The 26,120-nt window shown below is 38.4% G+C and overlaps 1 protein-coding gene across 3 annotated transcripts in view; it reads left to right on the forward strand.

Annotated features, from left to right (window-relative positions):
• LOC125115832 (cytochrome b5 reductase 4) overlaps positions 1–26,120 on the forward strand; it is a 104,126-nt gene that overhangs the window by 73,268 nt on the left and 4,738 nt on the right. For 2 of the 3 annotated variants that reach the window (XM_047760424.1, XM_047760416.1), the window contains 5 exons: positions 11,599–11,739; positions 13,203–13,355; positions 18,050–18,200; positions 18,504–18,590; positions 25,091–25,255. In XM_047760424.1, coding sequence (XP_047616380.1) covers positions 11,599–11,739; positions 13,203–13,355; positions 18,050–18,200; positions 18,504–18,590; positions 25,091–25,255 — 697 coding nt within the window. The remainder of the gene's footprint in view (positions 1–11,598; positions 11,740–13,202; positions 13,356–18,049; positions 18,201–18,503; positions 18,591–25,090; positions 25,256–26,120) is intronic. The other variant, XR_007132184.1, reaches the window with a different exon arrangement.

Consider the following 26,120-nt stretch of genomic DNA (forward strand, 5'->3'; position numbering starts at 1 on the left):
GGAACCACCCTAATGACCTCATTTTAACTTACTTACCTTTTAAAATACCCTGTCTCCAAATACGGTCACATTCTGAGGTACTGGGGGTTGTGACTTTAATGTTGAAAATTGAGGTGGACACAGTTCAGCCTATAACATATACCAGAGCTAGAGGCTCTTTGTTTTGCCCTAGACAGCTGAGTTCTAATTTTTTGCCAGAATAGGAGAGGATCAGTAGGAGGGGACCTCAGAAAGGGAGGAAGAGGTATCTAAGCTTCTTGAATGAACTTTCTTCCAGAAAGTGGATTTAAGCTCTGCCTTCACTCTGATTCCAGAGATCCTTGGTCCTGCCAGTTTCTGGCCTCCAAGGGATCTTGTATTACAAATGGGCTGATTCTTGGCTTTTTGTGCCTCCAGCTTAGAATTCCACTTTACAGAGTCTATGGTCAGTTACTAGTTATCTCTTTGCCATGTCATCTCCCAAAGTTTTGTTGCTTTTTTCATATTTCCATTCTTTCTGTCCTTACAGACTATGCCTTAAAAAACAACCACACACACACACACACACACACACACACACACAAAACGACCTTTGTTGTTATTTTAGGGGGAGGGTTAGAAAAAACTAACTGCAGGTATTTAGTTTACTATCTTTTAATATTTAAAATTATAATATCTTAATTTTCAGAAAAGTATCAGTAGCCTTGTTTTTGAGTACATACTGTGTGTAAGACTGTTTTAGTTACTGTGGTATGAAATAAAAGGCATCAGAAATTTTCCTAGGTGGAAGAAAGTACATACACAAACATGAGATTAAAGATTACTTAGATCAGAGATCCCATCATGGTGCAGCGGAAATGAATCCAACTAGGAACCATGAGGCTGTGGGTTCGATCCCTGGCCTCCCTCAGTGGGTTAAAGGACCTGTGTTGCTGTGAGCTGTAGTGTAGGTTGCAGACTCACCTCGAATCTGGTATTGCCGTGGCTGTGGCATAGGCTGGCAGTTGTAGCTCTGATTCGACCCCTAGCCTGGGAACCTCCATATGCCATGGGTGCAGCCCTTAAAAAAAAAAAAAAAAGGCAAAGAAAACTCTTATCAAGAAACAGGCCACAAAGAGTCTACATAGTGTAAACTTGCATGTGATCTGAGATAACCCTAAGGGAGGAGATGCAGATGAATTTGAGTGACTCTCCACAAATGAAGGAGGTGAATTTTAAGCAGTGTTTTGAAAGTGGTTTTCAAATAAACAAACAGAATAAACCCCAAAAAGCTATGAAGCACCTTCCAGGTAAAACTTTAAGTCATTACTGGGTATTTTTTGTGCCAGATCCTTTGCAGGAGGTAGAAAAAGAAAAATGTAAGCCATATGTGGGAAAGGTCAAAAAGATTCATTTTCCCAGGGCTCAAGGTCTCAATTGTGTGGTAATACGTAGAGAGAGAGAACATAAAGCAACAATAGTGTGATTTAGCAGATCAGATCATAGGTAAAAGACCAATGAAAATGAAAAGAGGTATTATTAAAGTGAACTCTGTTGCTCTGCAATTATCTGACTATCTAGTGATTGAAAAATCATAGTAAACCGGATAAAAGCCAAGTCCAAGAAACAAATGATACTGAAAACCAAGGCTGACCTCCATTTGGAAATACGGAATGAACATCACCCAAGTGTCCTTCCTTATAATTTCCTAAGGCTTTCCGTAAACTTTTTTATCCCTGCCATAAATTTCGGCTTGAGTCAGAAACTACCATAAATTTCGGCTTGAGTCAGAAATTTCGGCTTGAGTCAGAAACTACCATAGTTCGCTTTAGATTGCTTGTCTGAAATTGGAGCCATGCATTTACTTTTCAGTGAATTAGATTTTCCACTTTGGAAAATGACTCAGTTTAAGAGCGTTTTAAAAGTTTATTTGACTGAATTAGCGTACATAATTCCTTCTTTGTCCTTTCTCTTCCTTAAATCGTGGCAAAAATTATAGGTTATTTTATGTACTAGACAAGCTGAATACTTACATCATCAGAGTATTGTGATACTCGTTGTCAGTAACTTCAGTGTTCAGTCTGTCACATGGTTCCTAGGTTTTTAATATATACTACTTAAATTATCAATTCTTCTGATACCAGCAGGCTGGCTTCCTCTTATTGAAATTTCTTAGCTAAAAAAATTTAAGTTGGGGAAGTTCCTGTCAAGGTTCAGCAGTTAATGAACCCGACTAGTATCCATGAGGATGCAGGTTCGATCCCTGGCCTTGCTCAGTGGGTTAAGGATCCGGTGTTGCTGTGAGCTGTGGTGTAGGTCACAGACGTGGCTCGGATCCGGTGTTGCTGTGGCCATGGTGTAGGATGGCTGCTGCAGCTCAGATTCGACCCTAGCCTGGAAACTTCCATTGTTGCAGATGCAGCCCTAAAAAGACCAAAAAAATATATATATATATTTAAGTTGGAAAATAAGTATGTAGGTTGAAAACATTTAATGCAATACCCTCTCATGTCAGATCTAGAATTTACTTACACGAAAAATTCAAATATAGCACAAAACATAATGAGAAGAGAAACTACTTCATTTTTATCTTTAATCCAAATATAGTGTTTGGTAAATTAAATCGTATGAATGGAACCATATTACCTTTCGTAACTTGGGTGCTTCCAATTATTTTCCTCTTCCCAAAGATAAAGATTATGGAGTTGTGTGTATGTGTGTGTGGTGGCTGGGGAACTTGTTTGCCTATTGAGGGTCAGAAACTAATAGATATTTGGGGTGCTATTTCTGTACTCAACCTAAAATTTTAATTGTGACTGCCATTAAAAGGGGGACTTGGATCATCAGACAAAGGCAGTTTTAAAGGCTTGCCAACAAACAACTCAATAAATGAATATTGGGATACAAAGATTTTTTTTAAATTGTGTCATAATTTTGATATATCAGCAGCCATTATAAACATTTAGTAAGGTTAAACATATATTGACTCTATAACTATCTTTTTTATTCATTTTGATTTGGGTGAGGATAATAAAACTATACTACTAGAGGTTAAATGGAAGCCTTGTCACAATTAGTGAAAAAGCTGTATAAATCACTGGTACTTATTTTTTACCTAGGAAAATGGCAGTTTGACATGATTAGATCTATATTTTCATCAAGGCTTCTTAACTGAGGACACACACACACACACTCACAGGTACTGTCTGTACTTGCAAATGTGCTTGTTAACACTCTGTGGAGAGTCATTTAATTGAGACTTTCTGTGAGGAAGCTGTTTGCTGTCACAATGAGAAGCAGCTCTTTTTGCAGGTGTACAAAGAGGCACCCTCAACTCTTTTCAACCCTTCCCTGCGTCTGCATCCATGTGTCTTTGCTGCCTAAAACAAACATTCAGAATCACTAGAAAAGAAAAAAAACATTGTGAATAGCAAATAGAAACTTCATTGTGCTTTGTTCTCTTAAATTCTCTCCTTGGCCCAACAGGTGTAAAGCTGTTGCTCGCACAGTAACTGTAAGATGCTTTGGCATTTTGCCATCTTATTCTCATTTCTTGCAGAATGGCCTGACTATGAAGAAACACAGAATAGATGGGACAGGCTGTAATTGAGTAAGAAATTATTTGCTATGTTAAAAGAATATAAAAATTTAAAAACCTAGGGTTCAGATAATCCCAGCACTTTGGGGTATAATGATGGCTTAACTATTAGTTTTGGAACTGAGGAAAGGTGATAAGCACAGAAATGTTTTAAGTTTCATAATCTTGCTAAATGGTTTGGGCCCCATTGTCTAAGGGTCTCATTGAATCTAATCTTGGAGAAAGAGCTGCCTTTCCCCTAGTTTAACACTGCCTTTCCACTAGTTTAACTCTTAAAAAGTCCTCAGTTTGAAAGAAAGATTCAGCTCACATCAGTCTAGGTGAGGCAATAAAAGATCTTAATTCCACTTTAGGTATATTTGTAGTAGTAATACTTAAAACAGAAAGGAATTTATGCTTTAGTGTCAATTTACTACTGCTGCTTCATTACGTTGTACTTCAGTAAATGGAAAAATGTGTGCTCATATATATTTATCACCCTAGTGTTTGAATATGTGTTATGAATATATTCTTATTCATATGCACAGAATGGTTTTGGTGAGGGTAATAAAACTATACTACTATAGGTCAAAATTACTGAAAAAGTTATTACAAAACTTTATTTTATTAGTACAAAATTACTGAATTAATTTTTTAAAACAGCAAAATAAATGCAGTTGTGTAATACCTGTAAAAGAATGTAATAACCGAAACTTTTTTTGTTTTCTTCAGTATAGGAAGGTATTCTAATGAAATCACAAGTTTGAATTATTGGTAGTCAAAAATGTTAGATATTTGTGCAGTTCTTGAAAATAGTTTGTTCTCAAGTGTTCTGATCATCATCCTGGCAGACTCGTTCATTGTTCATCAGGATCACTGTCTTAACAGGAGCAGACAGCTGGAAGGCTAATTCAGGCTGACCCCTGCTGTGTGAACTGTGGCAGATTCTGTAAAGGAAAAACCCAGATTTTACTTTTCTGTGTAGGGAAAACCCAAATCTTCTCTACTGTCTTTCTCTCCTGTGTGTCTCCTTCACTATTCACACAGAACTCTTTACTTCTGATACTTCTGGTCCCAAATTTGTGGAGGTTTTTCTCCACAGCAAGTAGTTCTTTGCCATACCGGCTGGGTGTCTTAACAGTTTAACTCACTTCTGACACTGTCTACCTGGAGCTCTCATCAGATCCTAGAGGTTAAGGGCTCAGTCCCACATGATTGCTCCCCCCGCCAATGGACACACTTTAGATACCAGTGACAAGCCCAGGTTACCACCTGTCCTTCTGACCAACTGGCTGTAGATTGGAGGTTCCAAAAGCCCCTTTCCCAGATTCAATTAATTTGCTTAAATGGCTCACAAAATGCAGGGAAACAATTTGTGTTTACCAGTTTATTAAAGAATATGATAAAGGATACAGATGGATATCCAGGTGGAGGGGCTATAGAGGTCGAGGGCTGGGAAGATCTGAGCACAGGAACTTCTGTCCCTGGGGAGTTGAGATATGTCACCCTCCCAGGGTTGATGTGTTTGCCCACCTAGAAGCTCTTTAAACCCCTTGCTACTGGGATTTTGTGGCGGTTTCCTCACATAATCATGATCAGTTATTAACTTCATTTCCATCTCCTCTCCCGTCTGTGGAGGATGGGGCATGGAGCTGAGGATTCCATAGCTTGGTCTTTCTGGTGACCAGCCCCATCTAAGAACCCACCCAGAGACACTTTGTTAGAACAAAAGATGCTCCTAGTGTTCTTTTTTTTTTTTTTTCTTTTTTAGGGTTTAAAAATAGCTTTATTGAGGTGTAATTCACATACCATACAATTTATTCATTGAAAGTGGGCATTCAGTGGTTTTTAGTATATTCACTGAGTTGTACAACCGTCATGATAATCAATTTTAGAACAATTTCATCGCTTCAAAATAAACCTGCCATACACTTTAGCATTCACTTCCAGAGCCCTCTAGGCAACCACTAGTTTACTTTGTGTCTCTATGGGTTTGCGTATTCTGGACATTTCATGTAAATGGAATAATGTAACATGTGGCCTTTCGTGATCGCCTTCTTTTACTTGGTGTAATGTTTTCAAGGTTCATCCATGTTATAGCATGTATCAGTACTTCATTCCTAGCACTCTTAGTACTTAGGAATTTACAAGGGTATTAGGGATCCTGTGTTAGAGATGAGGGTCAAAGACAAATACAGTAGTCCCCCACTGTCTGCGGTTTTACTTTCCGAGGTTTCACTTACTTTCGGTCAGTTGTAGTCCAAAAATATTAAATGGGAAATTCCAAAAATAAGTAATTCATAAGTTTTAAATTGCATGCTGTTTGAGTAGTGTGATGAAGTCTCAAGGTGTCCTGCCTGGGTCGAGGATCATTCCCTTGCCCAGCAGATCCCATGCTTTAGTCACTTAGTAACCGCCTAGGTTATCAGAGCAACTGTTTTGGTATCACATTGCTTGTGTTCAAGTCACCATTATTTTACTTAATAGTAGCCCCAGAGTGCAAGAGTATATTGATGCTGGCAATTCCACTATGTCAAAGAGAAGCCATAAAGTGCTTACTTTAAATGAAAAGAGAAATTTCTTGATTTGAAAAAAAAAATCAAATGATTAGGTTGCTAAGATCTATCATAAGAACAAATCTTCTCTGTGAAATTATGAATTTGGAGAAAGAAATTTTGTGCTAGTTTTACTGTTGTGTGTCTAATTGCAGAAGTTATGGCCACAGTTCATGATAAGTACTTGTTGCAAGGAAAATGGCATTACATTTGTACAGTAAGCCTTTTTTGTTTGTTTGTTTGTTTGTTTGCTTTTTTAAGGCCACACCCGCAGTATATGGAGGTTCCCAGGCTAGGGGGGCGAATTGGAGCTGCAGCTGCTGGTCTACACCACAGCCACAGCCACTCCAGATCTAAACCACGTCTTTGATCAACACCATAGCTCACGGCAACTCTGGGTCCTTAACCCTTTGAGCAAGGTGAGAGATCAAACCCGCAACCTCTTGATTCCTAGTCGATTCCTTTCCGCTGTGCCACAATGGAAACTCCAGTACAGTGAGCTGTTTCAAAAGACTCTACATTCACATAACTTTTTTTATGTGAATAACTGTGACAGTATTTTTATGTGAGTAACTGTAGCAGTATTTTGTTACAGTTGTTCTACTTTATTATTAATTATTATTGTTAACCTCTTACTGTGCCTAATTTATAAATGAAAACTTTACCCTATGTATGTAGGTATAGGAAAAGACATAGAAGTTTCAGGCATCCACTGAAACTTGGAATGTATCTCCCATGGATAAGGGGGCACAGCTGTATAAGAACGAGAGACGCCGCTAGTGTTCTTATTACCCAGGAAGTTATAAGCATTTTAGGAGCTCTGGGCGAGAGACCAGAGGCAGAGGCCAGTGTATATAATCCCTGTTATTTCTGGTCTCTTGCTGTGAACCATTCACACCAAATGATACACTACTCAAAAGAAGCTGGCACATTACCAGACGTCATTCAGTCATTAATAACTGTTCAGTCCATCATCACTTCATATGAAAAATGTCCCCCTGCCCAAGGCCCCTCAGGTGTACAGCCTTCCTATTCGACTTTGACAGTCTCCAGAAGCAGGAGTGGTCTCAGCAGTATATGGCTTCAGCCTTTCAAGCATTTGATAAAACTGAGCTAAGAGATAATATCATTTCTTGCTCTGAGCCTCTTTCAAGGTGTTAATGTAATATTGGATTTCCCTCCTTACATAACCCAGGTTCTAAATGGAATGTCTGTTGAATTGAATGGCTGTGGGTTATGGGTTTTTCTGAGCAAACACATCAAGGTATGTATATCAGTATATTTTTAAATATTGTAAATGTTAGTATGTTTTGGTTTACTTATTTTCCACATGGGCATTTTTAAGTGTGTAGTCCCACTAATTGGTTGCCCTGTGTTGGTTCAGGAAGACCTCAGAGGAAGAAATGAGTAAAAGTAGATTGCAAGTTAGGAGGTGAGTAAATGATACAGATTTCCCCACTCTCCAAAAGTAGAGCTTTCCTATGAAACCTTTCATAAGCAGAAATGGTGTAAAGGGAAGAAGCAATTATCCTGGGTCATCTAGCTAGCACATGGTGCACAGAATAAATTAAGACAATTTATTAGATGCTCACAGACACAGGTCAAAGCTCTGGCAGTGGCTTGATGCTGAGATGCTGAATGTAGCTTCTGGGACAGGAGCTTGTCGGTGCTGCTCTCTCTGCTCCAGGTGCACGCTGCCTCTAACAGCTCATTGCAAAACACATGCTGAATACTATTTTTGCTTTCCACCCTTTTTTCATAAAAGCAAAAATCCTCTTGGATATCTTTGAGTTAGCAAATACAGGTACTAATGCAGGTTTTTCATAAAAGCCAAGTGGTATAAAGGGAAATTTTGAAAAGCAGGGGATGTCTGTATTTAGGCAGTTGAAAGTAGTAAAAGAGTACTAAGAAAAATTGTGGTAGGAAATGGGGATGTGGAGGAGATGTACCTGGGATGGATGGGGACTCTGAACTGGTTCCTTAATTTGTGACATGAAACATGTAGCAGGGAATTGTAAAGGATGGAGGGATAGACTACAAACATTTGTGCTTGAACTGATGTGGTTAAACTAAGAAAGGAGGTGCTAAAGAATGATGTACTGGTCTAGAATGATGGCTCTCAAACTTTTCCAACAAGGCTTGTCAGTTGGGGCAAGAAACTCTAATAACTTCCTGCCCCATCCCACATCTTCTCCAGCGATTCTGTGATCTTGGCCAAGCTATTTAACTTCCATAAGCCCCTGTTCCCAGCAGGGAAAAGGAGAGTGAATAGGTGCTTTAAAAGTGTACTAGGAGCAAGAAGGAGTTGAAGGCCAAGTTGAAGGCAATGTGGACTCCCAGTCCAGCACTCTCTTCTGTCTCCCACTGAAGACTTGGACTTTATTTTGGCTTTATATTTAGCTTTATTATTATAGGGGGAAAGCTATAACTTCTTTTTAACAAGAAGAATAAAGTATGCCTAAATTACCATATTATCTTCAGTGTTTCAGTGTCACCTTGACTATCTCAATATTATATGTATATTATTAAAAGAAGTTAGTTTGATTAACTATATAGATTACTATATAAAATAGGTAAACAACAAGGATCTACTATATAACACAGGGAACTATATTCAGTATCTTATAATAACCTAAAAGGGAGAAGCTTCTGAAAAAGTGTGTGTGTGTGTGTGTGTGTGTGTGTGTGTGTGTGTGTGTAGTTGAATCACTTTGCTGAAACATTGTAAATCAACTATACTTCAATTAAAAAATAAAAATTTTAAAAAAAGAAGTGAGGTTTCTGGGCAGATATTTTTTTCTGTCTTACGTGGTTTTTTGTTTTTTTTGTTTTTTTTTGTTTTTTTGTCTTTTGTCCTTGTAGAGCCACACCCATGGCATATGGAAGTTCCCAGGCTTGGGGTTGAATCGGAGCTGTTGCTGCTGGCCTATGCCTGAGCCATAGCCATGCCAGATCCAAGCAGCGTCTGCGACCTACACCACAGCTCACTGCAATGCCAGATCCTTAACCCACTGAGCGAGGCCAGGGATTGAACCTGTAACCTCATGGTTCCTAGTCAGATTTGTTTCTGCTGCTCCACGACAGGAACTCCTGTCTTATGTTTTTGTTTCACCATCTCATATTTATTTTCACTTACTCAGTTTCCTATATTATTTTGCTTATGAAGCCAAAAACCTGACACCTCTTAAATACTTTCATTGTTCAAACTGAGGCCATCAGCACATCTGCTTCATTTATTTTATTTTTATTTGTTTACTTTTTCAGGACCAAGCCTGCAGCGTTTGGAAGTTCCAGGCTATGGGGTTGAATTGGAGCTGCAACCAGCCTAGGCCGCAGCCACAGCAATGCCAGATCTGAGTTGCATCTGCAACCTTCACCTTTTCTTGCGTGGAACTCTGAGGAGTTCAAGAACACTGAATTTGAACCTCACTTTCTAGAACATGATGAAGGTATATTTCAGGGTACAGCATAGAACATATTTTATTTAGCGGTTATTTAAAATGTTAACATGTTTAGACATATGGATGTGGGTCTCCTATTATCATTCTGTGTCTCAACAGGGTCTAGAGTTAGGGATAAGGAGGTTATTTGACTTTCCATTTCTTATGGGGGAGCCTATCTCCTTTGATCCTTTGTCAGAACAGTGCTGGTTTAGGCCTTCTGGAATAATTTTAGGATGGTACCCTTAGCTGTGATCTGGCCCAGGCTTTGCCCTGGCACATAATAAGGAGGTGACTTGAATGATGCCCCCATGTTTTTGCGTGCATATTGAGCTACTGTGGTAGCAGGTGCAAAGATTTAGTGACCAGGGTCTTTGAGGGGCGAAAGGGACAAGGCAAGAAGAGAAATTAGATGATGCTGTGGCCAAAATGATTTCTTAGGATATATGTGAATTTCAGTTTTCCGCTAACCATTGATTATTCAATGTAGGGCCTTCCTGTCCTCAATTCCGCAGTAAATCTTTCTGTACCTACCTAAATATTTTAAGTTTAAAAACAGAGAAAATAATTAGGATAATAAGATGATTTATCAGGGTTAATTCTGGATTCATCTCTGTAAATACTGTTTCATAAAAGAGAGGAGATATGAAACAAGCCAGTATCATCAGTCTACCCTGGTATGCTGTTATGTACGAAAGAATTTACAAGTGAAAAATGTATTCGTGTTCTCAGAATTTCTGTAACAAAATCTAACAATCCTAGTGGTATTATTTTGCATGTATATGAATTATACTTCCTGAGCTTGGGATGTTAAGTTCACATATTTCCAGTATTTATAGAAATACTACATTCCTTTTATTTATATGTTTATTTAGTACCACAAAGCTGGCATCTTCAGTTTTTCACTTAAATTAATTTTCCAGATAATCAGAACTTACATCCTTAAACATAAGTTTATTTTTTGTTTTAATCATTTTTTGACAGTTAAAATGTTCTATAATTCATGTACATATGAATTTTTCCTGTGTATATATAATACACATACATATATAGAGATACAGGAGTGTCTATCTTTCCTGCCTTTATCAGAGAAATATTTCTGAAGTTATTTAGTAATGTTGGTATTGTTGGAGTTCCTGTCGTGACTCAGTGGTTAATGAATCCAACTAGGAGCCATGAGGTTGCGGGTTCAATCCCTGGCCTTGCTTAGTACAGTTAAGGATCTGGCATTGCCGTGAGCTGTGGTGTAGGTCACAGATGTGGCTGGGATCTTGTGTTGCTATGGCTCTGTTGTAGGCCGGCGGCTACAGCTCCGATTCGACCCCTAGCCTGGGAACCTCCATATGCCGTGGGAGCGGGCCTAGAAAAGGCAAAAAAAAAAAAATAATAATAATGCTGATATTGTTGAACTTTAAATACTTGAGTTTCAGGACTTTTCCATTCTGTAAGAGAAGAATTTAAAATGTAGATTTGTTGGTTAGCAAATATTTTTCATGTCTGCAATTTAGGCAAACTGTTAGGTTTACAATGGATAAGCAGTGAGGTCCTACTGAAACGCACAGGGAACTATATACTGTAGTCTCTTGGGATAGAACATGATGGAAGATTTTATGCGAAAAGAATGTATATTTTTGTATGACTGGGTCACCATGCTATACAGCAGAAATTGCCACAACAGTGTAAATCAACTATAATAAAAGTTGGAGTTCCCGTCATGGCGCATTGGAAACAAACCTGACCAGGAACCATGAGGTTTCGGGTTCGATCCCTGGCCTTGCTCAGTGGGTTAAGGATCCGGTGTTGCCATGAGCTGTGGTGTAGGTCGCAGACACAGCTCGGATCCAGCATTGCTGTGGCTCTGGCGGAGGCCAGCAGCTACAGCTCCAATTAGACCCCTAGCCTGTGAATCTCCATATGCCATAGGTGCAGTCCTAAAAAGACAAAAGACAAAAGCCAATAAATAAGTAAATAAATAAGTAATAACAATAAAAAATTTTTAAAAAAATCTGACTCTAGTAGTATCTCATTTAATTTATTCATCACTAAGAGAAAATGAATCATTTCCTAGATTTGTACTACAGAAAGTGCCAGTTAATTTCCAAAGAAGACGTGACTCATGATACGAAGCTTTTCTCTGTGATGCTGCCACCAAGCACTCATCTTCAGGTGCCAGTTGGGCAACATGTTTACCTCAAGCTAACTATTGCAGGTAAGGCAAACAGAGGCTTTGGGCAAACATTTTCTTCTTATATAAGCAGTTCAGAATCAGTACTTATCTCTCAAGGAAGCACCCATTTACATTCTTAATAAATGTTTCTGGGAAGCTAGATTTAGTGATAACCAGATTCTAGTTTTTGTGGATGCAACATTCCTACCTTTTGGAACTAGAGCTGTGCCGTATCACTGAGTAGAATAAAGAAATTGTCACTAGTCATAAAGATGGTTCCACCAGCACTGGAATTTATTACTAACAAAGCCTTAAAGGACAGAGGTCTGGGAGCAGAAATGGGTTTCCATGGAGACACCTAGAGACCCAAGAATGTGTGTATTATTGTATGTTTCTCTTGTTAGCCACTTAACAGTTGTGTGACTTGTGAATTTGAATTTATAAAGTTCAAAATGAGTGGATGATTAGAAATGATTTCCTTGCATGTGCAACCAGTGTAAGAAGCTCAGTCAGTGTATTCCTTACTTGTGAATTATTTTTCCCCTTACTGGCATCCTAAAATAACCTCATTTACTTGTTTTAGGTACCCTTCTTTCTGTTGTCTAACATCTTGGCCTTTTGAAACTGCAAAAGGGAACATTAGCATGTCAGTCCTAGTGTTTCTAGCAATCAGTCTTACAGACTACCAGCCAGGATTTGGTGAATATGGTATATTTTGATGGCACTGTTGGGTTTTTTCTTTTCATCACAAATGCCGAGTTGTCATTCAGTAACTAGTATCTGGTATGGTTATTGTCAGTGTATTATAATTTTCAGACAGATTAATTTTGTGTATGTCAAGGAGCCATGTATGAAATTTTGGTCTTTCAAATGTATGGTGACTCTTCTTTCTTTGGAATTTGGCTAGCTAAACTGTAACATGACCTCTTGTTAATTTTACCCTGTCTTTACTTATTATATTCTTAGAAGTAGTTCGATTAATATTTTTTCAGTTACCAAAATAATATATTAAACATTGAAACAATTCAAAATATATAAAGTTAAAAGTGAAATTCTTGCCTCCCTCAAACCCAAATGATCCCATCAATAATCCATTGTTAAAAATTTGGTGTATAATTAATACTATTATGTAAGTACCTTGCATCTCTGTAAACTTTGATGCATTTTTGTTGTGGCTCATTACAAAGCTCATGTGTTGATGGCATAGATTTTTTTTCTAAGTTTATTAACATAAATCCCTATCTTAATACCACACTTAATAAAAACAGATTATTTATGTTGTAGGTGAATTATTGATTTGTTAAAATTATTTTAACATACATAGGCTTGGGGCATGTATACATACATGTGCTATATAATTCTAACTATGTTCTATACATATAGAATTATATTCACATTAAGCATACAGTTTTAAATATGTACTAATAGCATCATAACATTTTTATGTTTCATCTTTATTCATCTAGGTTTTTAGAATTGAATTTCTTTGTTGTGACCTTTTCTAGGTACTGAAATTGTGAAGCCATATACACCTGTATCTGATTCCTTAGTCCCAGAGTTCAAGGAACCAGTTCTTCCCAATAGTAAATACATCTACTTTTTGATAAAAATCTACCCTGCTGGACTCTTCACACCAGAGCTTGACCTTCTTCAGATTGGTAAGCTTTTTTTTTTTTAACTTACATTGTGTTCTGGATTGGATCAACTGTTACACTATTCTCTAGTTATTCCCCTGTGGGAGTCTATCAAATAATCTTAACTCACCATGTCTGCAGTGAACGTCATGTTCTCTTTGTCCCACCCAATCTGTCCTTGTTTCCATATTCCTTATGTATTATTTGCTGCATCGCTGTTCATGCTCGACCCAACCTAGAGACTTGAGTAATCCCTGAGTCTTCCCATTTTCTCCCTCCCAATCCCGCCAACCACTAAGTTCTTTTGTGTCTACCCCTCAGGGACTTTTTAATCTTTCTTTTCAATCCCTTCTGCCACCCCCTTAGGTGAAGCCTTCATCATTTCTCTGTTGACCTATAACTGGTCTCTTTCAGTGGCCTCTATCTGCTTTTTTTCTATTTATCTGCATTTTCCAGTTCTTTTTCCATGTGGCCCTGAGGATAGAATGAATCATGTTGCTCTGTAGCTTTGAAACCTCTGATGGGGCTCCATTACCTAGCTCTTAAGTCCTCTTCATGGTCTACTAAGACTTTGATGGTCTCTCCAGTTTCCCCTCTTGCTCTACAAAGTACCTGTGGTATTCAGAGTTCCACATGCTCACCATCCTAAGTGATAGGAATATGAGTTTTGTAGGAAATCCATCGGCCCTCTCTACCTGTCAAGTACCTTTTTTTAAAAGACCCAAACAAACCATTACCTCCTTTATGAAGCCTCCTGCCTTTTCTGAACCCCTCCATAACTAACACTTAGTTCATAGCTCTAGGATAAGAATAAATAATAGTCCTTCTTTATAGGACTTTTGAGTTTAAGGGCAGAGGTTGTCTTATCTTTGTATTTCTCATACCTAGCATGGCAGTTGACACATAATGGGCTCTCAATAAAAGTATTTTGAAAGAATTAATAAAGGGACTGTAATGAAATCTGTTAATATTTAGAGAACCCCCTCTTCCTGTTTCTACTCCTTTTTCTGTGTCTTCAGCCATTCACTGCCTTTTGCCTAACAGCAAAAATGATCTTCCCCCTTTTAAGCAGCATTTGCAGTAATATCCAGGTAGCTGAAATAGATCAATACAATTTGGAAACGAAGAAAATCTGTTGCTTTCTGAAAGTTAGTAAGCTCAGCAGTCTATACATAACAGATGCAATGAGTCGTCTCATAAACCAAAATATTGTAAAAGTATTATAATACTTCATGAAAGTGAACCTGAAAATATTTGGAATACTTACAAACCTAGTGAAGGTGATGTCACCTTGTGAAGGGCTGACAACATGGCTGTAATACAGCAGGTGGAAGCTTAGCCAATGGTATTATAACCTATTCATAGACATTGTGTGGAGTAGGGTGGAGAGTTCACCTGGAGCATGGAAAAGAAAGCCAGAATAGCACGATCAGTGTTTTTGTCAACTTCATCCAGAAGAACTCGTCATGGCACAGATACTGTACAGTGCCAGGCAGTGACAACTCAGGAAGCCCTGTTATGGCCTAAATGAGCTACTGTATAAAATTATCCACTTTGTTTCAGTTCCGTGTTCATCAAGCAATTTTTTTTTCTTTTTTTGTCTTTTTGCCATTTCTTGGGCCGCTCCCGGGGCATATGGAGGTTCCCAGGCTAGGGGTCAAATCAGAGCTGTAGCCACCTGCCAACACCAGAGCCACAGCAACGCGGGATTTGAGCTGTGTCTGCAACCTACACCACAGCTCATGGCAACGCCAGATCCTTAACCCACTGAGCAAGGCCAGGGAGCGAACCCGCAACCTCATGGTTCCTAGTTGGATTTGTTAACCACTGTACCACAGTGGGAACTCCTCATCAAGCAACTTTTATATGATTATTTTGGCCTTCCAAATATTCTGACGCTGGGAATGAAATGTCCTGGATGGGGCATGTAATGGTTAGGTCACTAGATGCAGATAGGCTGAAAATCCATTGCCATTCTGACAAGTGTGCTTTAATCTCTTGTGAATTTGATTAGCATCTGGTCCTTGCCTGAGTCTAATCAATTTTATGACATTGGAAGAATCAGACTGTGGACAAAAGTTACCAAGTTAATATCATTTTGTGAGGCTTCTTTAGTAAACAACCAGCTCACTTTTTCCTGGGGATATTCTGATCTTCTGGTCCCTTTTGAACTATAACCAGGAGCTTCTGTTACTTTCTAATACTGAATTTATCAATTATTGCAAGATTCTTACTATCCTGTCATGGACAGAAAAAGGGAAAAATTATGAGCATCCAAGCATTTAAAATCACAGCATTTGAAATTTTTTTAAAAACATGGATAGGTTTTTTTTTTTTTTTTTTGTAATTGAAGTATAGTTGATTTACAACATCGTTTAGTTTTAGGTGTACAACACAGTGATTCAGATATATATATATCTGTCTATATTATATATATAATAGATAACCAACAAGGACCTTCTGTATAGCACAGGGAACTATACTCAATATTTTGTAATGACCTATAAGGGAAAAGAATCTGAAGAAAAAGATACACACACACACACACACATATACACACACACATTATATAATATGTAATATTATAATATTAAAAAATATTGAGCATAGTTCCCAGTGCTATATAGTAGGTCCTTGTTGGTTATCTGTTTTATATATAGTAGTGTGTATATGTTAATCCTGTCCTCCTAATTTATCCCTCCGTCCTCTTTCTACTTGGTAATCATAAGTTTGTTTTCTATGTCTATGGACATACTTCTTTTTCATATATAAATTCATCTGTATCATTTATTTTTAGATTCCACATATAAAAGTTATCATATGATATTTATCTTTTTCTGACTTACTTTACTTCGTATGATAATGTATTGGCCCATGTTGCTGCAGATGGCACAATTTTTTTTATGGCTAAGTAGTATTCCATTGTGTATATGTATGTGTGTGTATGTGAAAATATGTGTGTGTGTGTGTATCATATTTTATTTATTCATCTCCCATCTAAACATTTAGGTTGCTTCCATGTCTTGCCTGTTGTAAATAGTCCTGGGAGTGAACATTGGGTTGCATGTATCTTCTTGAATTAGATATTTCTACAGATATATGCCCAGGAGTATGATTACTGGATCAAATGGTAAAACTGTTTTTAAAGGAACCTCCATACTGTTCTCCCTAGTGGTGTAACAGTTTACATTTTCACCCATCTCCACACTTTCTCCAGCATTTATTTGTAGACCTTTGATGATGGCCATTTTGAATGGAATGAGGTGATATCTCATTGTGGTTTTGATTTCCATTTATAATAATTAGTGATGTTGAGGATTTTTTCCATGTGCCTTTTGGCCATCTATGTGTCTTTTTTGGGGAAATATCTATTTAGATCTTTGCCTGCTTTTTGATTGAGTTGTTTGGTTTTTTTGGTATTGAGCTATATGAGCTGTTTGTATATTTTGGAAATTAAGTCCTTATTGGTCACATTGTTTGCAAATATTTTCTCCAAGTCCATAGGTTGCCTTTTTGTTTTTTTAATGGTTTCCTTTACTGTGCAAAAGCTTTTAAGTTTAATTACGGCCCATTTGGGGTTTTTTGTCTTTATTTTCATTAATCAAGGAGGTGGATCCAAAAAAATATTGCTGTGATTTATGTCAAAGAATGTTCTGCCTACGTTTTCCTCTAGGAGCTTATAGTATCCAGTGTTACATTTAGGTGTAATCCATTTTGAGTTTATTTTTGTGTATGGTGTTAGAGAGTGTTCTAATTTTATTCTTTGACATGTGGCTGTCCAGTACAGTTCTCTTATAGGCATGGTACCTAGTGATTATATCAAGTGCATAGCAGAAAAGGGTTTTTTCAGCTATTTTGATTGTAGATATAGAAGTAGCATGCTCCAGGTACAGTTTCTCATCTTGTTTGTCTTTGTAGGAATTAAATTCAGAATAACTCTTATTTTAATTGGTAGGTCTTTTCTAAGATTTGATGGAGGCAAAGTTAGCATTTTCTAATGTTCCATTTACTAAGAATATAAGATTTTAGAATACATTTCTATTTCCATTTTCTCTTGTACTAGTCTTATTACTATGGTAAAAAATTGGTGTGTTAAATGGTGACTATGTCACCTTGTACCATACAAGACAGGTGTTCAAGAACTACTTTTTTTTTTTTTTTTTGGCTCTTTGTCTCTTCTGGGGCCGCACTTGCAGCATATGGAGGTTCCCAGGCTAGGGATCTAATCGGAGCTGTAGCCGCCAGCCTACGCCAGAGCCTCAACAACACGGGATCCAAGCCACGTCTGCGACCTACACCACAGCTCATGACAATGCCAGATCCTTAACCCTCTGATCGAGGCCAGGGATCGAACCTGCAACCTCATGGTTCCTAGTCAGATTCGTTAACCACTGTGCCACGACAGGAACTCCAAGGACCGCTTTTGAAGTGCTTAGATTTAGTTTAGCAGTCATCCTTTATTGGATGGGTTGGGAAAGAAATGTTGGTAAATGAGTGTAACAAAACCTTGTTATTGACTTGATTATAATGATAATTTGAGTATAATGACATACTTGGGAGCCTAATGAATACTCTTAAAACTGCTTACATACCTTACAAACTGAGATGTAGTCTGATCATTACCCAACCTGTTTCTCCTCAGTATTATAAATTCAGCCAGGTTTACCATCTCAGGTTTCCTGATTTTTTTCTGATTTAGTGTGTATTTCATTGTTTAGGAGATTATGTTTCTGTAAGCAATCCCGAGGGCAGTTTTAAAATATCCCAGGTCCAAGAAATGGAAGATCTCTTTCTATTGGCAGCTGGAACAGGCTTCACACCAATGGTTAAAGTACTGCATTATGCTTTGACTGATATACCCAGTCTCAGGTATGTAACTTTATCTTTAATTACTATCCCTTGTGAGGCTGTTGGATTGGTAGAAGGATTCTAAATTAATTAAATACTCAGTGGACCTCAACAGACATGTTCTCATCCCTCAGTTATCATTTCTTAACTTTTCTTCCTCTGAGCTGTTTTATTCACTTGATTCTTTTAATTTGGGTACTTTTCTTTCCTTAATTGGCACTAAAAACACATTCATGCTACTTTACTTTTAGACTTTCCATTCATGTATATTTTAAATGTAATCGAAATAGTGCTTTTTGAGTTGTTATTGTTTTTTCTTTTAAGGAAAGTGAAGCTGATGTTCTTCAATAAAACAGAGGATGATATAATTTGGAGAAGCCAATTGGAGAAATTAGCATTAAAGGATAAAAGGTATTAAAGTGACAGTAGCTCTGTGTTTAATTTATTCTTACATATTTAGTCAGGCAAGCCCTGTCTTCTTTGGTTGGAGTTTTTTTTTTTTTTTTTTTTTTTTGTCTTTTTGCTATTTCTTGGGCCGCTCCCGCGGCATATGGAGGTTCCCAGGCTAGGGGTCGAATCGGAGCTGTAGCCATTAGCCTACGCCAGAGCCACAGCAACGCGGGATCCGAGCCGCGTCTGCAACCTACACCACAGCTCATGGCAACGCCAGATCGTTAAGCCAGTGAGCAAGGGCAGGGACCGAACCCGCAACCTCATGATTCCTAGTCGGATTCGTTAACCACTGCGCCACGACGGGAACTCCTGGTTGGAGTTTTTAATTGACCAGGAAGCTCCTTCAAACAAAAAAATAAACTTATCAATAAAAAAAATTAAATGTAAGTAATATTAATACATCTCCCCCAGAGAAATATTGTTTGATAAGATCAATGTGACATCAAGTGTGTACCAATAAAATATGTAATGGGCTTTATGTTTCTGTTGTTTATACTGAGTTGGGTCTCATCAAAAATGATCCAATATAGCCAATTTGGCGATTCAAGATTTTCTTATTATAATGGGAACAGATCAGATAAATTTGGTGAGGTGGATTAAGCAAATATAAGCATGTTTCTTTACCACAGGATTTCTTAAAGCCTTTGCTGTACCGGTGTCCTTTGTGACTTTCCAAGAAGAGGGTTCCTATGCATTGTTGAGCAAGTTTCTCTTCATTTTTGTTTCTTTACATGAACACTTATTATTATCACTAGTATGCACTTTGGGAAGTGCTGGTAGAGGTAATAGAAAAAGTTTGAGTCAGTCTGAATTCAGTGGTAGAACCAGATAGCAAGGTGAAAATTTGTTTCTTTGAAAAGAGAACCCTGGCATAGTCAACGGCAGTTAAGATAATTTAACCATCTCCCCTAAAGAGGTTTGAAAGCAGGAGGAAATTCAAAATAATTTGGAAGAAGAGTGAATTGGACAAGCTGTCATACTTTATGAAGTATTTCTGTATCATTAAAAATATTTATAAGAATTTCAGAACTTCATAAGTCACACAAAATATCTGACATAAATATGCCTATGACAGTATGGTATAGATAAAATTGTAGGCCTTTTAAAAGTTAAAGACCTCAGGTCCTGCTGTATAGCACAGAGGAACTATATCTGATCACTTGTGATGAAACATGATATTATGAGAAAAAGAATATATATGTATATGTGTATAGAACATATATATGTGTGTATTTATGGAAGATACGAGAAAAAGAATGTATGTGTATGTATACATATACATATACACATGTATACATATCATATATATGACACATCATATACATCATGTATATATCACATACACATATATATCATATATATAGCATATACATATATATGCTATATATATGGAAGATATTATGAGAAAAAGAATCTATGTGTGTGTATATATATATGACTGGGTCACTTGTAGTGCAGCAGAAATTGACAGAACATTGTAAATCAAGTATAATAAAAAAAAATTTTTTTCTTAAGTTAATGACCTTAGAAACTCAGCTGTTCCAGAGGCTCCAGGCTCTTCTGAATATTTTCTGTATATCCCTACTAAGGTGAGCTGTGGTTCCTTCTAGTTATTCCTCCCTGTTGTCTCTCATCCTCCCCCCTCTTTCTCTTTTAATAAATAATTTGTGCAAATTAAGGATGACCTGAATTTAATTTTCCTTGAACTATTTTCTCTTCTTACATACTTAAAGCATAAATCCAAGAATACTTACTATAGTTAAGCAGTTGCATGGCCATTTAGAGTGTAATTTGAGGGAATACAAATTCCTAGGTTTTTCAGATCTTTTTCAGTAATTTTCAGAGTAGAAAATTGGAAGCAGCATTTATCACAAAGCCTAAAGGATCTAAGTTCTAGTTTTTGTTTGACCCTTTGCTAGCTTGAAACTGTATTCAAAAATTACTTAGCTCTGTGGGCCTGTGTCTTTATCTTCGGAATGAATAATGACATCTTCCTTCCTTACTTCATAAGGCTGTTGTGAGAATTGGAGAGGGTAGTGTAAGCTCTGGAGATTGTGAAACCCTGCCTCAGATATTTGGATTGTGGTTATAGAGGATCTCTGTATGCATGTGTTTGTTTTCTGTATTAACTGTTTGAGCTTCTTTTTCCTACACAAACGTCTAAAAGAACTTAAACGCACATAGCTAGACTTTTTTAACTAAGTTTTTTTTAAAGTATTTTTGGCAGGTTTTGGACATAGTGTTCCTTAAGGTAGTTTCCTTGTACAAGAAAAATCCGTTCATTATTATTTCAGTGAATGGACATTATTCTCTGAGTCTATCCCTAGGAGTTAAATTCAATTTAAGAGGCAGTTTGTCAAAGGAATGTATTTACAGCCTCTGAAAACGAAGGGTCCTTTTTTTTCTTTTTTTTATTTAAGTATTGTTGATTTACAGTGTTTCTTCAATTTCTGTTGTACAGCTCAGTGACCCAATCACACATAGTTCCCTCTGCTGTACTTTAGGGCCGCATTGCCCATCCAATCCAAATATAAGTGTTTGCATCCAAAACCCCCCAAACTCCCTGTCCATCCCACTCCGGGAACCACAAAGTCTGCTCCTTTTGGCCATGATCTGTTTCTGTTTTGTAGATAGGATCATCTGTGCCATATTTTAGATTCCACAAATAAGTGATATCATTTGGTGTCTGTCTTTTTCCTTCTGATTTACCTCACTTAATAATGAGAATCTTTAGTTCCACCCATGTTGCTGCAAATGGCATTAGTTTATCTTTCTTACGGCTGAGAAGTATTCCACTGTGTATATATACCACACCTTCTTAATCCATTCATCTGTGGATGGACATTTAGATTGTATCCATGTCTTGGCTATTGTGAATAGCTCTGCCAATGGACATAGGGGTGCATGTATCTTTTTCAGTGAAAGTTTTTTCTGGATGTATGCCCAGGAGTGGGATTGCTGAATCATTGTGGTAGTTCTATATTTAGTTTTCTGAGGTACCTCCATACTGTTTTCCATGGTGGTTGTAGCAGTTTACATTCCCACCAACAGTGAAGGAGGGTTCCCTTTTCTCCACACCCTCTCCAGCATTTGTTATTCAATGACATGTTAATGATGGCCATTCTGACTGGTGTGAAGTGGTACTTCATCCTAGTTTTAATTTGCATTTCTCTAATAATTAGTGATGTTGAACATTTTTTCATGTGCCTGTTGGCCATCTGTATGTCTTCTTTGGAGAATTGTCTGTTTAGGTCTTCTGCCCATTTTTCAGTTGGGTTGTTTGTTTTTTTGCTGTGAAGTGTCCCTTAATGAAGTCACCTGTGTTTTTTTTTTGTTTTGTCTTAGTCTGCACACAACTTCAGGTTGTGGAATTGTTTGGGCTGGAGGATTGAGGGTGAGAAAAGGGCCCTTTTTTTCGCTTGTGGATGACTGGCTCTAATAATGCTCACAAGATGCTTCAGTTTGCCGGGGAAAGTGAGAGCCTCATGACTCCTGGTGCCTTTGTCCTCTCTTCTGCTCCCCTCCCCTGCCCTTCCTGCTCTCACCTTCCTTTCCTATGTGCTCTGGGTCCCTACTTTCCCTTCCACTTCCTGGAGACAGAGCTGTCCTTGCTCGTACTGACTTCCAGCATAGGATAATCTATGTTCCTGGAGACTCGTGGTCAAACCCTCACTGGAAAACCCAAAGGCCTTGCATGTGTACATGGCTTTGAAATATTTATTAGGGTAGGCTTTATCTAGATGGAGGAAAAACCTAGCCTTAAAGGCCTACTTTTTTTTGTTTTTTGTTTTTTCAGGGACACACCAGAGTCATATGGAAGTTCACAGGCTAGGGGTGGAATCGGAGCTGTAGCTTCTGGCCTATGCCACAGCCACAGCAATGTGGGATCTGAGCCACGTCTGTGACCTACACCATAGCTCATGGGCAACGCTGGATCCTTAACCCACTGAGTGAGGCCAGGGATCGAACTCGCATCCTCATAGTCCTAGTCAGGTTCGTTACTGCTGAACCATGTCAGGAACTCCTGTCTTGGCAGTTTTATTCCAGTGACAGACTTACCGGAATAGAGGCAGGGCAGACTATCTTTTATTGTAATTTAATATGGCAATTGCTATCTGTTACTGTATTGTCTATGTATAATAGAAATGTCTTAGGCTCGTGGTTCCACAGCTATTTTTGGATCCCTTTTGATAATATGGTGAAAGGTCATGGACCTTCTTCCCAGAAAAATGTCCTTACAAATTCACGCACATTTTATATGTATTTTCATAGTTGCCTACATGTGGCTTTGTCCTGCTAAGTATAGTGTTTATTTTTGGCCAGTATGGCTTCTTGTTAAATTAATCCCTTTAGTCATTCATTAGGTATTTTTGGCACACTTGCCTCAAGCCAGGCCTGGACATAGTATTGAACAAGTCAGATAAGGACGCTGCCCTCAGTGGAGCAGTAAACAAAAAGCACATTCCAGGATTATCCAACACCATCTTAATTTTGAGTGCTGGGGAGGAAAAAATGTCACTGAAAGAAAGTATTTGGGGAGGCCGTTTTGTATAAGGTGGATTCAAATTGCTGCTAAAACAGAATGGGAACCTTGAAGGCAAGAAATAAAACATATCTCTATAGAATTTTTTTCTTACTTTTTTTTTTTTTTTGGTCTTTTTGCCTTTTCTAGGGCCTCACCCACGGCATGTGGGGGTTCCCAGGCTAGGGGTCAAATCAGAGCTGTAGCTGCCGACCTACACCACAGCCAAAACAACGCCAAATCCAAGGCGTGTCTGTGACCTACACCACAGCTCACAGCAACACCAGACCCTTAACCCACTGAGTGAGGCCAGGGATCGAATCCACAACTTCATGGTCACTAGTCGGATTCGTTTCCGCTGTGCCACAACAGAAACTCCCATATCTCTATAGAGTGTTTAAATATATGATCAGAATATTAGAGATGTAGGAGTTGTCCCTTGTTCCGCAAATGAACAAATAAGCCCCCTGGAGGTTGGGTCTGGTGAGAACTGGGGTGGTTCTCCAGCTCCAGCTGGGACTCCAAACTGGTCTGTGTGCTCTTGCTGGGCTCCTCCATTCTTGGAAGCATGAACGTGCTACAGCACAGTGACATGGGGACAGCTGCACCAGCCACATCTTGTTTTCTTTCTGGTGTTTGGCTCCCCAGGCCACCTCACAAGAGAAACTGTTTGCTTCAGTGTTTTCTTAAGATGGAGATTAATATATAATTTAATTCCTGCCTCTCTTGAGAAAATATCTGAATTACTTAACTGGAAAAAGAAGTGCATTGGCTCTGATGCTATTGAAAATGTTAAAATTTAATTGTGTTTGCAAAATGGAGCAAAGGGGGCAGGTACCATTTGGAATTTCGAATTTATTGTGGCTCTTTACCAGCAGTTCACTTAGCAGATTACAAAGCTGGGGGAAGAAATGGGCTGTGGTTATAGTGTGAGACTTGGTTTGATGTACTTCTTTCATTATAATTCTGTACCCTTTCTTTTATTTTCTTTCAAACGTTTCACTCCATAGTGTTTGCGTGTCTGCACTAGGGTGCAGTGGTAGCCAGAGCAAACATGGTCCCTGATCTCGTGGGGTTTCTGGTCTCATGGGGAAGGTAGACATTAATACAGTGATCATCTTGGTGGTCACATATTTACAGTCTGATACAAGGGCTGTAAAGAAGAGAAAAAGGAAAACATGTCTACAGCTCATAAAAGAAAGGACTCCAGACTCGTGGGGCTGCAGTGCTTCCCTGAATGTGATGTCCGAGCAAAGAACTGAACCATGGTGTGGAAGAAACCCTACAGAAAGAAGAAGGAGAATGGGCAGGGTTGCACAGTGTAGGCTGGGTACAGCGGAGCAGGGTTAGGAACTAGGCCTTGGGGAGAATTTGGTCATGGAGGTCGAGGCAGATAAATCCCAGGTTTCTGGTTTGTGCAACCAAGTAGACTGTGGGGCCACTCACAGCAGTAACTTCAGGTGTGGGCAGGAAGATTTTAAGTCAAGGTGGAGGCCACGGAGACAGTAACAGTTAAGAAGTCAGATAGGCCATTGGTTATAGGGGTCTAGAACCCACTGAAGAGGTTTGAGTCTGAGATGCAAATGCACATGTCACTGGTCATTGCTTTTTACTGTGATATATGTGAGCAGATTATTAACAGAAATATAGAGTTCTCCGAGATCCCTTGGGAGCTCTCTTTCTAGTCAGTTCAGTAAAAAATGTCAAATTATTCTTCTTATCTGTTGCAAAAGTTTCTCTTCGGTAAATATGGATCTACCGGTATGATTTTGTGAAATCTTTCTTTACAGTCTGTTCCAGTGCTTTGTTAGCAAGTATATCAATCTTCATATATTCAGTCATTCTCCAGGGGAGCAAAAAATATTTTAGTGACTTTGAAACATGTTCATAATATGGTTAACATAATAGACTTTTAAAAAATGTTTCTTTTCCCCAGATTTGATGTTGAATTTGTTCTCTCAGCACCTCCTTCTGAATGGAGTGGCAAACAGGGATACATTTCACCAGCTCTGCTTTCTGAATTCTTGAAAAAAAGTTTAGAGAAATCCAAAGTCCTCATCTGCATTTGTGGACCAACGCCATTTACCGAACAAGGAATGAAGTGAGTAGCAATATGGTTGGAGAAAGAATCTCAGCCCTGTGAAATCCTATAAAAAAGGAGTTGATTTGGCTCTCAATTCATGCTATTCATATGAACTTGCACTATAATAGTCTGTTACAGGCTATGAAAATAACAAAGGGTTTAATCTGCACGCAGGTGAAGGGTGGAGGCTGGGATTATGCATAGAGATAGATGTGAATGCAAAAGACACAACCAGCTCTTGATGGCCTCTGCTAATGACGGGCAGTGTGGATGCATTCACAACATTGGTGCCAGATATTTTGGGGGGACACCAGATTCAACCTCTTCTTCCACCAGAGTTTCATAATATATAATAATAAGTGTTCGTCTCATTGTAGCTTTTGATCTTCATTCTATGCAAGAGGGGGAGAGCTAGTAAGTAGCAGTGATAGAAAGCTGAACAGCAAGACAGAAAACAGACATTAGAACATAAATAGGCAAGACTAAAAGTTGAACTCCACACCATAAAAAACCAGGGGTAGCGACCATCATATTTAAAAATCACCTTGGAGTTCCTGTTGTGACACTGCAGAATCGAATCCGACTAGGAACCATGAGGTTTTGGGTTCGACCCCTGGCCTCGCTCAGTGGGTTAAGGATCCAGTGTTGCCATGAGCTGTGGTGTAGGTCGCAGACGCAGCTCAATCTGGTGCTGCTGTGGCTGTGGTGTGGGCCGGCAGCTGTATCTCCCATTAGACAGACCCCTAGCTTGGGAACCTCCATATGCCGTGGGTGGGCCCTGAAAGAACAAAGGACCAAAAAAAAAAAAGAAAAAAGAAAAAATCACCTTGATGTGAACTAACTCTAAAATGATACTTTAAAATATTTGGTTAAATATAGCCTC

This window comes from Phacochoerus africanus, chromosome 2 (genome assembly GCF_016906955.1).
Source record: "Phacochoerus africanus isolate WHEZ1 chromosome 2, ROS_Pafr_v1, whole genome shotgun sequence".
Classification (NCBI taxonomy): Eukaryota; Metazoa; Chordata; class Mammalia; order Artiodactyla; family Suidae; genus Phacochoerus; species Phacochoerus africanus.